At 41.7% G+C, this 12,849-nt stretch overlaps 1 protein-coding gene across 2 annotated transcripts in view; it reads right to left on the bottom strand.

Moving 5' to 3' along the window:
- Positions 1–581: 581 nt before the first annotated feature.
- The window catches only part of LRRK2 (leucine rich repeat kinase 2), a 72,613-nt gene continuing 60,345 nt past the window's right edge, over positions 582–12,849 (bottom strand). The window contains exons 45-51 of one of the 2 annotated variants that reach the window (XM_075428171.1): positions 11,363–11,556; positions 11,000–11,072; positions 10,036–10,220; positions 8,505–8,657; positions 7,543–7,751; positions 4,386–4,460; positions 582–2,537 (exon numbers count right to left, since the gene is read on the bottom strand). In XM_075428171.1, coding sequence (XP_075284286.1) covers positions 2,416–2,537; positions 4,386–4,460; positions 7,543–7,751; positions 8,505–8,657; positions 10,036–10,220; positions 11,000–11,072; positions 11,363–11,556 — 1,011 coding nt within the window. In that variant the 3' untranslated portion in view covers positions 582–2,415. The remainder of the gene's footprint in view (positions 2,538–4,385; positions 4,461–7,542; positions 7,752–8,504; positions 8,658–10,035; positions 10,221–10,999; positions 11,073–11,362; positions 11,557–12,849) is intronic. The other variant, XM_075428172.1, reaches the window with a different exon arrangement.

Genomic DNA, 12,849 nt, shown 5'->3' with positions numbered 1-12,849 from the left:
ATCAGGAAAGAGATGGCTGCCTGCTTGATTTGACAGGGTACGCCCTGTCCCTCTTCCCTCCTAGACATGCCACAGGCAGCAGGCGGCTGCGCAGCGTGAGCTGAGCAAGGCTCGGGACAGCTGGAGGTGCACTTCCAGCCTTCATCGAATGGCAAAGAAAAGCAAGAAGCACCAGCACAGGATCTCCTCTCCAAATCTTTTCTTCTAGCCCTAAAAGGTATTTGAGAAGGATGCAGCCGGAGCCCTGCTCCCTCTGAATGAGAGCTGTAACTGCGAAACAGTCACAGGGGTGACCGCTGTTGTTACTGAATTTCACGCTCTCACCACTGGTAAGTCAACAGTGGCCAATTTAGTCAGGTTTGTAAGGACCTGCTGTCTTTCCCTGGGTTGCTGTTGTCTCTGTGGTTCTTCGCTGTCCCTGTAATACCCACCATGCAGGCCTGCTTCGGTCTAGGGATCATTCTTTTCCAGAGACTCTCGGAAGAGGTGGCTAACGATGGCAAGGACAGTACCGCTCCCAGGTCTCCTCCCATCTCTGGGAAAGGCTGCAAGGAACACGGGGTGGAAGACAAACCAGGGAAAGGGAGAGGGCTCGAGACGTGCACTACGAGCCCGGGAACAAGTGGGAATGCAGCTGTTCCAACACAGCCCCCCACAGAACTGAGGTCTTGCACTGTCCTGACGTAAGGGATTAAGCTCCATAAAAACTGCACACAAAAGTTCCTTGGAAATTCAGCAATGAGAAAGTAGACTCTGTTATTAACAAAGCACAGTTTTAATAAAAAGATTTAAGGCTTACATCTCCAAATGACTTATAAATAAACATAATCACAATACATATATTCTATTTTTTAAAAAGTATTCATTATAAGATAACATATATTTTCTGAGTTATAAAATCCCGTATAAATAGCAAATTATTCTCAGTATGCAGAATACAAGAATATATAAAAACTGGGGTGCATATCTGAAAGGAATCCTGAGAATGCGCTCAACAAATGGCAGAAAACAGAACAACGGCACAGCTGGACACAATAAATGCTGTTGTCCTAGTACAGAAATTCTCCAAACCTTTGAAAATGCAACTGAGAACTTTTTGGTTGCTCGACCTTGTTCAGCTCCATAGAGAAAACTCAGGAATGGCTCTGGATTTCAGGAGCACCCTGTAGATTCTTTTGGTATCAAAAAAAGAAAATGGCATCTGTCTTCTGATGGACAGACATAAGGCACGCTCTTAGAGCAGGTCAGGGTGGGCTGTAAGAAGCAGCCTGGACTTCCAGCCAGAGAGCAGTAAAAGGCGTCTCCTGAATGAAGACATGTGGCAACAAATTCTGGTAGTTATATGCAAGAGGTAGCCAATTCTTATACTCCTCAAGGTTCCCCTGCTTACCCCCAAACTAACAATATAAATTAAAACGAGAATAAGTAGAAGCTTTGCACATTACAAATATCAAAGTGAAAGTTCTTTTTTTTTTTTTTTTTTTAACTGAGATAAGCAACCCAGCAAGCTGGACTAAGATCCTGCAGTGTGGCTGCAGCAGCATGCCTCTTGCTTCGTGGTACAAGTTGTAGCAGCATTTGTATCAGAGCTTCCACCCTGTGTTTTCTCTTGGCTTCTCAACGTGAGCTGTACAACAGCTACACGAGAGTGGTAAGGCACGTAATGATGGGACTACATCTCCTAGAACATGGCAGGCCACAGTCCTGCAAGAGGATGCCAAGTGGCAGGGGCCTGTCGGTGTATTTAAATTCTGAATTCTGAGCTATTTTTATTATTGTAGCACAACTTTTTTTTCTGATCATAATAAAAGAATGTCAATTATTCATGGCAGATATAAAGACTACTCTGTTGTTTTCAAGGAGTAATGTAGTCATATGTTCCTTTAAACACTGCTATTATATAAAATATGTTTTCTTTCATGTACTCAGGGTCATGAGCTCTGACTTACTACTAAAACACAAATCATCAGAGCAAACTCATACATGCAAACTGCAATAAACACATAGAGGCATAAGTTTTGCTTCTTATTACAGCATCAACTCAGTAGAGATAAGGAAGTAAATACGAGCCATTTATAATCTCCTGCCTTATTCCCAATTTAACTGGGATCAAAAAACAGATGGAAAGTGTTATACTGGTATCTTGAGCCATAGTTGCTAGAGAACAGAACTTCACAAGTAAACACAAGATATCACTTCAGATTCAGAAACTCTCAGCAGTTTTCTGTCCTTTCAAATATTACAAATAACTTACCCTTCTTTTTTCTTGCTACCCTCTGAATACCAACTGCCTTTCTCATGGCAATTTCCTTCTTGGTTTTCAGTTAAAAAGTCCAGAAACGAGAAGTTGTAAATATTGCACAGTAAGTTAGGATGGAAGACTAGAAAAGAGAATGGGGCTTGCAAGGTGACTTTTCAGTCCAAAGAAAAGCTCTTCATTTTTTCTGCTAATTCCTGTCTCATTTCTATATGTTTTTTCAGGTTTTGCACTTCATGGGGCAGGTTAATGTCCCACACTGACACGCAGGATTGTAATTCTGGAAAAAAAAAAAAAATTGAAAACTGCAACAGAGAAGAATTATTGCATAATTAGAAGTGGTTTTGCTTATCTGCTTATTTTTTAGTTACTCGTAAATTGCCTCAATGATGCATGATGTGCAGGACAAGTTGTATGACAGTTTACGGCTGAGGTAATACAGTTACGGCTTACAAGCTGTTTGTACTTGCACAATGATTTGGATTCTAGTTCCTAAACTTACAGTATATCATGTAAAAGCACTTGAAAAACCAATTCTGGTGCCTGTGGGCCATAAGGTACTGACCTGAGCTACAGCTGATGCTAGTATCGAGGTGCCTGCATACAATTTCATCTCTATTTTCCTGAGCAGATACAGGACTCAAACTCCATTCACTGTAAACTAAAATGAAAACTGATTTCATAGGGTATTGAGTATACTTGGGAAAAAGTCACTCCTTCAGCCTCCCTTCATGCAAACGACTCTTTATTCATGGAGAATTCACATTGCTTTCAGTGGAATAAGGATAACTGAGAACAATCGCATAAGCAGGGGCTCATAAACTAAGGCCTTAAGTTTTCTGGAAGTCTGATTCCTCTCTGTATAACTAATGGCACTCAAATACAATAAAAAGGCTAAAAAGGCAATAGGTGTCCTTATGGTAATAATCAGGGAATATCAGAATACCAAAGCCACTGATGTAAATTTGATTCTTATTTTACTCCAAACAGCTCTTGCCACTCTTAACTTCACACTATCATTGCCACATTTTCAGCAGTTACTGAAAGTGGGATGAGATCCAGGTGAGGAAGGGCACTGATCAGAGCATCAGCTATAACTGTTCTTAGACAAGGCCAAAGATGGACATCTTCTGTCTTCTTATTCCAGCAGTTTGCTATCCTAATTGTCAGGGAGCTTTTCCTGGTGTCTGACCTAAATCTCCCTTGCTGAAATAGGAACTGGTTAGTCCTTATCCTACCCACAGAGAATATGTAAAGTGTTTACTCCCTTCCTCTTTATTTACATATTTGAAGCCTAGTATGATGTCCTCTCTAAGCTTTATTTATATTAACCAACTTAATTTCCTGCAACATTTCCTCACAGGTTGCATTGCTCTCCCCTGCAGTGTTCCTAATAACCCTGACAGGCCAGACCATTCAGCCATGTCCCGCACGGACACGCTCCTCCCACACAGGCCACTCCAGCACTCAGCTCTGCTCCCAGCTGGTGTGAGAACAGTGCTGGCCTCCTCTGCAGCAACGTGACGCCGTTGACTCACGTTCAGCCTGCGATCAGTTACAACCCTTTTTCTGCAGCACTGCTGTTTAAGCTGATCATTTCCTCACGCTGGTACAACGGATCATTCCTAATTAAGTAAAAGGTCTCGCATTTGTCCTCACTGAATTGTATCCTATTTCCTTCCAGACCATTTGTTCTATGTGTCAAGCTCATTCTGAATTCTAATTCTGCCCTCCAGCATGCTTGTGGCTTTGTCTTCGCTGAGAACTATCTGCGGGTCTGGAAAGCACATTCCCTCTTCCTTCATCCACATCATTCATGGACACACTGAGACTCCCGGCCTAGCACAGACCCCTCTGGGAATCCATTGGTGCACTCTCCAATTAGCCAATGGCATTTACTCTCCAAATACAGTTTTCTAGCAAATTGAATTATACACTCTAATAGCAGCTTCCTGTGATCTATTTTTGGAAGTTGCTGTTAGTTTGTACGGAGCCCAGAAATGCAAAAGACAACAAAACTAATAATGATGTTTCAATAAAATTATATCACATGATAAACATCAACTCTCCACTCTCAGTGCGTAGTCAAACACTAATAATACTAATTAATAAAAGACAGTTCAGATACCTTTGTGATATTTGTTGTCTTCGGTGTCACTTTTATAGCAATATCCCAAAACCAGGACAGCATTCTTGAGACTCGCTTTTTGAAAGAAATAAAACATCAAATTTTAATTTTAATGGGAACTTTGTAATTTAAGGACAGAAAGAGTAGGTGAGATCATGCCACTAAGAGGACAGGAAGCAGAGTTCAGTCAACTGGACCCTTTATCCAAAATCATTAACCATGAAAAACCCAGACATGAAAACAATACAGTTCATGTCTCCGAGTAATGTCGGGGTTTATCAGAGTTCAAAGGCAGAGGCACTGGGTCAGCCGGGCAGCCTGCTGAGCAAGCCTAAGGACAAAGCATCCTACTCTGTGCCACAAGCAGAGGCAGGAGAGTCCCAGGAAGCAGATGTCACAGCGAAGAGACAGGCCGCAAACAGAGTCCCAGTGCACAGCAGAAACACAGGGTGCCAGTCATCAGTTTGGTTATGAAAAAAAGAAAGCAACCAAATATGATGCAAACTAATTAAAAGTGTTCTGAAGTAACGACGGCACGTAGGTGGGAAAGGAGAGTTAGCAAGGAGGTAGAAACAGGCAATGGATCACAGGAAGGTGCTCACTGAAGAACACAAAAAAAAGACTAGGAAGACAGGAGTGGTTGGATCAGAGGGCTAAGCTGAACGTGGCAGTGTTTCAGCATCCCACTTACTCCCAACAAGACATGTTTATAAGTGTCTTGCAAGACAGATGGAAGCTGTGTTCTCCTGCCATGGCAGCTCCCTGCCCTACCGGCAGCACGATGAGGGCAGCGAGCCCCTGGCTGTATGCTAGCAGAGGAACACGGGACCGAGCCTGCGTCCCTGGGCCATGGATCGGGCCAGGGAAGGAACAGCCCCCTGCGTGCAGACACTGCGCCCCACACCTCTTCATACATGACATCTTACACACTCCCCTGGAGAAAAGATGAGGATGGGGTCAGTGTCTGACGTGTAAGCAGACTGGAGTACGGCTTGCTGTGAAAGCCACAGTCTTGGGAGTTTTGTGTGACCACGCTGCAGTGTCCCCCCCATGATGCATCCCTTCTCAACCAGGAAATGTTTCCTGTGGGTCCCCCAGGACCTCTGCAAGGTAGACAGGGATTTTTCCTGCCCTGCAGTGTATTCTCCTTTGATATTGCTGTAAATCTGCTTATGGTAGATGAGAGCTGGTGGGAGCCATACACATCTTCCATGCTCAGATGTTTCATCACTTCTAATTTTTTCTGCAACAAATCCTATCCATACTTTGTAAAAAAGCGACTGGACTACTTCAGTATTCTTATTCAGACTAGGGTCCTTTCTTACTATACAGAAGTCTAAATTTTCACTTGCAAAATGAACTACAGATTATATATAAATCATGCTTGGTAAGTCTCATGTCTGTTATAAGTCAATGTGTTAGGTGAGAAAATTAGAAAAAGACATTGTATTTTCATATTCATAGATGAACTACAGATAAAATTGATGTCTCAAAGTCTGGCCATCTCTTTTCCCTGAAATATTTACATCTGATTGACATGATATATTTTAATCTTAAATGAAACTATTTAATACAAAAGTATTTCCCTCTATCTACTCTCATTTCACAAAAGCAATGCATTACTATTGAAGAACTGCTCAGCAGCCTCAGTGAAAAAAGCACACATCAAACTGCATATATCAATCTTCCTTTCCATTCTTGAGACTTGTGGAAATGCAGCTGAGCTCTTTCTTCTGAGCATTAACTTTTCTATACATAAAACTGCGATTAAAAATGTTGAGGTGACTAGAAACAAATAATATGAGACTAAAGGCTTTTAAAATCACACTGTATTATTCTATACAATATACTTTCCCTGTCAATGACAGTAATAAGCGAGGCATAAATTTTGTATTCATAGTATGTATTCTTCACAAAATGCTAAAAATAACATGTCCCTTTATAGTACTAATATTGTAGCTATCAGGAGTAGAAGGACAGAAAATGCTGTGCTAGTGAATCTGGACTCTATAGCTGGCACTCTTCACAGCTGAGGACTGAACAGACTCTGCAAGCTTGCTGTCTCAGGCAAAGGCAAGTCAGAGGAAGATGGAGGTTTTTTGACTCGTACAACACTGTTGGCACTATGAGCTAACTGTAGTCTACAGATACTTCTGGTGCCAGAAAGGAAAAAACAGCCCCCAAATTAAGTTCTTGTTGGTAATGAGAAAACATCCACAGCTTGCAACTATGAAGTTTGCTGGCAAGATTACAGTGTGTTCCTGAGTCCACAACAACAGCTTCAGAGTCTTTTTTTGACAGCAAATGCACTCTACATCACACTGACAAGGGAATTCCAGAGTTTTTTTCAAAACACAGTGGAAGGCGACAGGAATCCACATGTTGTGCCACAGAGCACTTTTTGAAGTAATGTGTATTTTAAGTGTCCCCACCACTGCGGTACAATGAACTCTGGAGGTGTATGGCCTTCATTACTTTTGGGAGAGATGCAGGAAAGTGTACAAGTGAAGAAAGTTACAGCAGCCAAGAAGTGCCCCATATGCAGCTACACTCCTCTGGCTGTCTGTAATTGCACTGAAAACCCACAACTACTGTCTGCCCACAGCAGCTCGAAACAACTGGCCCTGGTGACAGGAACAGCACGTAGGTACCAGTCTGCACCCTGAGTCCAAGTGCATAGCACTTTCCCAGCTTTGCTGTGATCTGCCTGTGATCCAAACCTAAAAGAACCATTCCTGAATAAGGATTAAAATCTAGCAAGCTCCACAGAGAGAGAAGTCAGAAGCATAAAACTTAAGGTGGAGAAGGAACACAGTCAGACATGGATCAAGACGAAGACTATGGGACAGAAGACGGTGAGAGCTGTGCTGAAGCACGGCACGAGGACGCAGTGAAGGTGGGGTGTGTTCACGTGCTGATCAGTGATGAGCCAGGGAAGAGCTGTGGTTTGCTGGGGGTACGGGTAGGACAGCCTGCTGGCATTCAGCTAACACCAGAGTGTCTGACGTATTGACTGAAGATGACAGCAGTGGACAGAATGAATGAACAAAACATGGAAAATGCTAATCTGTTCCTGGAACACCGTGCCAGACAGGAGACAGCAATCCTAAACTTGGCACTGATTTCAAAGTACTTGTCATTTGATGGTTTTACTTACCTAGCTGAGCTGTTATCATGACTCTAATAGAATCACAAAAGTTGTCTATAACTCTTACAGGACGACGTGTTGATAAATCAAGCAGCAAGATATGTCCTCCTCCTGTCCCTATCCACAGTGCAGTATTTTTCTGCAGGCAAATTGTCTTCACTCTTCCAGAATAAGCCAGTGTATGTTTTGACTCCTTATTTAGTTTTTCCACTTTGTCCCTATGAGTGTGGAGAGAATTTGTATTAAAATCTCATGGCATGCTGTTCCACAACTGCTAAAATGACTCTCTCGATACCAGCCTTTTAAACAGCCATTCACCAAGGCAAGCCACAAAAATCTCATGCTAATCAGCTGAGTGACTTGAAACAAACCGGGATGAAAACTACTGGACTTCTGAGACTCAGCTGGTCTGCTTCAAAAGACCTTTAAATAGGAGGCAGGTATCGTTCTCTGTGCTCCCCCAGTCTGCAGGAGAATAACGTTACTGCAAAGTGGGACGAGCATGCCTAGAGCTGCTCCTAACCTCACCAGGAAAATTAAATGGACGTGGCACATTAAGGCAGAGGAACAATTTAAATGCAAATGAAAATCACCATCACTGTTAATAAAACTCTGATCTCCCACTGAATCTGTGCACTGGAGAGAGAAGACATTCTTATTCAGGGGATGCAGGAAGTAACTGGATGCTAAAGCATTAGTACCTGAAGGACAGCAAAAGACTCTCGTCTTTTTTGAGCAGTTACATGAATCTTCTTGAAATCAGAGACAAATTGTGAAATATAATAAGGTTCTTAAAGAACTGAGATTCTGTATGGGATATTCTGAAGTTCTGGGCCACAGGAGAGGAAAGGAATTCCACATTTGCCCCAGAACTGGGCAAATCCCTTACCTCCAGCAGGTTAAGGTACTGTGCTAGAGAAAGCAATCTGATATTCAGCTTTCAGGCCATCAATCTGAAAAAAAACACTTACTTCAGAAAATGTGCACAGTCAATTAGTTCAGAAAGTTTTTCCGTCTTCTTGTCCCAGATTTCCACAAAATGGCTGTTTTTCTTTGCCAGGTAGATGGATTTGTCTATTGCTATTGAAATAATGCTTGCATCACTGTAAGCATTATGACAGAACCTAGAAGAGAGAAGAACTCCACTTAAATACACAGAAAATATCTAGTAGAAAAACTTGCCTATTATGAGTGGGGTTAGTTTCCCTCTAACACAGACTCATTCAGCCTTAAAACCAAACTGGGCGAGGATACAACTGAAAGGGTTTGCTATAATATTCCTACAGTTTGACATAAATTCTCACAGTAATGGAGTTAATGCTGCTGATATCCCTGGAGGCCCATTAATGCCCCAAACCTATTAATAAATCTTTCCCATCTATCTGCTCAAATCACATATGCTCACACCAGAGCACGGCAAACTCCAGCTTTCTCCTGCCACTCTTTCAATGTTTGGAGACACTTGACATTCTCACAGGGCCCACAAGACCATAAAGGGTTGCTCAACACAAAGATGGCTAAGCCTAAAAAGGAGAAGTGAGATTTAGTTCACCTTGCTCTGCTTGTTTCAATTCAGCTGCCAGCCTTTTTGACTATTTTCCCCTACAAATTCCATATGAATTTGTCTCTCATGACAGATCTGTTGGCCTGCAATTTAACAGCATTATTTCACTGACTCTTCAATTCATCTTGAAGAACAGCTCAAAATCACAGGTCCTTGATAGCACACGTTCAGTAACACTCTTACTTTCCCTAATGTTACTTGTTTTCAACAACTTTATTTTTAAAACCGTATACAGTTTTGCCTCCACAAAGCTCAAATTATTCCTGTGACACATTTTGCATCTTGCCATTGAACTGCATTTTACTGAAGTTTTAGTTTTTTGCTTTGTATTAACACATTATTTTCCAAAGCAAATTCATTTCCCAGGATAATATTCTCTACTAGTGTCAAATCAAACCCTGTTTTCCATGCTCAGGAAAACTCCTCTTAACTTTCACAGCAGGATCTGACCACCGTTATACCAGACTTCAGTCTCTGATTTCTAAATAATGAGAAGTCAGCAATCATACACGATTTAAACATATAGGGCAAAGATATGCACACATATCATACTGACAAACATGTAAGGACAAATACTATGCTAAGTATGTGTGTATAATTCTAAATAAAGTAAACAGGGCCTGGACAAATGCAGTCGGGGGAGAAAAATTCATCAGTTGCATTCATACATTTTCTGAATAGATTCTGACTTCATAAATACTTTATATGGTAAAAAAGCATATCCCTTGTTTAAAAGCAGCAATGAATACTCTGACCACTACTCACTGATCTTATTTTAACGCACACTGTATTCCATCTGTATTATGGAAGGAAAAGAATGGAAACAAGGGAACTCAAAGAACGAGCTCCAGAACAAGACATAACATCAAAGTACTGCCAGAAATCTTCAATGAAAACAACAAAAGAGCCAAGTAACACAATTCACAAAAACCCCTTACAGTTGACTTGTCTTTGTTTCAATGAGCTTTTGAACAGAGAAATCACTAGTTAAGGCAACGATCTTCGTTCCACAGCCTCCCCAGATCGTATTTTTTTCAGATAAGTACGAGGATTCATTTAAACACATCAGTGGTGTGCTAACATTGCCTATAGTTAGTATCTTCAAAGGCGTAGCACCCTTACACTGCAAGAAAAAATACACTCTCCGTTAGAAACAAGGAGTATACAGACACTCAGAAACTGTTAAAACAAGGCCACACAGCCTGCTGAATTCAATTTACACAGCCAAATTTTCTGAACTGTTACAGTAACCTAGCAGAATGTTAGAGACTGAAAAGCACTATAGTGACACTACAGGTGTCCCACAGAAAACAGCTGGGACTGATACTTTCTGCAACCCCTGGCGCAGTTCAAGAACTGGATGGAAAGTCACACACTGGACCATACTCTAGTTCTGCAACGCATTGCAAAACCATAACTGCTCAAAGTGGTACATGGTCAGGAGCTTGCCCTCAGGAACCAGCTGATATAAACAGCTCCCAGCATTTATCTGTTCTGTGAGCAGAACTCTGACCTACAGAAAACTGAAACAATATTGTCTTTTTGAAGTTATCTATCCTACGAAAATTTAATGTGAATGAAAAGAAAAAGTAGCTAGAACAGCAATAAATAAAGGAGATTAAAACTGTTAGAATATTCTTAGCAACAACCATTAATGTCACTCTCTAGTTGGTCTGCCAGGCCTTTCAAAGTCCTATAATGAGAAATAATTTCCCTCTCTTTACTCTATTGGTTAAAACAGATATTGTAAAACACGTGCAGTTCCTCTACGACTGCAGTAGAAAATTATTTTTAGTTTTAGAGAAGCAATTAAAAAATAAGCTGCATGAAAAAAAGCTACTATTGGTAGTTGCTTTACATATTACTGTATTTTGTAGAACAGACAGCAAAAACCAAGTCTACCTTTACTGCTCTGTCTTCAAAAACTGCCAGTCTGCCATCAGCTGTGCCTACCAAGAAGAAATTCTTCTGTTTGCTGAAATAAAATAAAATAATGAATTCTAGAAATGCCTTACTCAGATAAGAAAATTTAAATGAGCAGCCTCTGGTATTTCAAGAGTTTTGTTGAACACTAAAAGGAAATACAACCACCTGTGGTCAGGAATGTACTCTCCAGTTACACTGCGTGCAAAATTAAGAAAATGTACAGGCAAAATAAGCAGTTGTCTGAACAAAACACTGCATGGGTGTACAGATAATTTCTGAACATATCTGTTTAGTCACATTTTCAAAATGTAACCTAAAATATTTAAAATTCATTTATACCTTTGCTTTGAAAGAGAATTACAGTATAAACAAGTGATGGAATCTGACATTTTCTGCAGACGATGCCTTCTTGTTTCATCTTCTGTGTTAAGAGCCCACAGAGAACCAGACTGGGTTCCTGCTACAATCCAGTTTTCTTTCTCAGTAGGAAGGGTCACTAAGGCCAAACTTAGAATTTTACTATCTGTTATATCCTGAGACAAACAAGAAGAAAAACAACCTGGTTATGATTTCAGTAAGGGTAAATGCTAATAAACTTCCGGTAACCAAAATAAAGTCGAATTTTCTTGGACCCTGGACAGACCCAAGGCCTAACTTCCCCATTAAGAAACCTAATTCCCTGTTAGCAGAATCCATCTTCAACTCTACCATCTGTCTTCAAAAGTGCTGGGAAGGACCCCTCAAACAGTACACATGAAAATCTCTAAGACAAATGCTGAAAAAAATATTCTCTTTCTCTATTCTAATGAATGTCTCAAAGCTATCAGAGAATTAAGCAAATGGAACTACACTGCAATATACATTCAGTTTAATTGGTAACAATACCAATACTGGTTTAATATTCACGGAATCACAGAATGTTAGGGGTTGGAAGGGACCTCTGTGGGTCATCTGGTCCAACCCCCCTGCTGAAGCAGGGTCACCTACAGCAGGCTACAGAGGACCTTGTCCAGGTGGGTTTTGAATACCTCCAGAGAAGGAGAATCCACAACCTCCCTGGGCAGCCTGTTCCAGTGCTCTGTCACCCTCAGAGGAAAGAAGTTCTTCCTCATGTTCAGACAGAACTTCCTGTGCTTCAGTTTGTGCCCATTGCCCCTTGTCCTGTCACTGGGCACCACTGAAATGAGTTTGGCCCCATCCTCCTGACACCCACCCTTCAGATATTTATAAGCATTTATAGGGTCCCCTCGCAGCCTTCTCTTCTTCAGGCTAAACAAGCCCAGCTCCCTCAGCCTCTCCTCGGAGGAGAGATGCTCCAGTCCCCTCATCATCCTCGTAGCCCTCCGCTGGACTCTCTCCAGTAGCTCCTCATCTTTCTTGAACTGGGGAGGCCCAGAACTGGACAGAGTACTCCAGATGAGGCCTCACTAGGGCAGAGTAGAGGGGGAGGAGAACCTCCCTCGACCTGCTGGCCACACTCCTCTTTATGCACCCCAGGATGCCATTGGCCTTCTTGGCAGCCAGGGCACACTGCTGGCTCATGGTCAACCTGTCGTCCACCAGGACACCCAGGTCCCTCTCCACACAGCTGCTCTCCAGCAGCCAGAAGAATAAGCCATGTAATTTATAGCAAAGCTACCAATTCGAATGTATCACGGTCAACAGATGGCAGATAGAAATACAATTTGAACAACTTTGATGATGAGTCACATTCAGTTCTGGCACATATGTTCATCACAGCACACCAATCCTGGGTAAAACCTTTTCCCTTTTCTGATGGCACAGCAACAAGATGTATAAAAAACAAATGAAAAGAACTTGAGGGT

This window comes from Opisthocomus hoazin, chromosome 8, assembly GCF_030867145.1.
Source record: "Opisthocomus hoazin isolate bOpiHoa1 chromosome 8, bOpiHoa1.hap1, whole genome shotgun sequence".
In the NCBI taxonomy this organism is placed as follows: domain Eukaryota; kingdom Metazoa; phylum Chordata; class Aves; order Opisthocomiformes; family Opisthocomidae; genus Opisthocomus; species Opisthocomus hoazin.
This window is presented reverse-complemented; position numbering and strand designations above follow the sequence as displayed.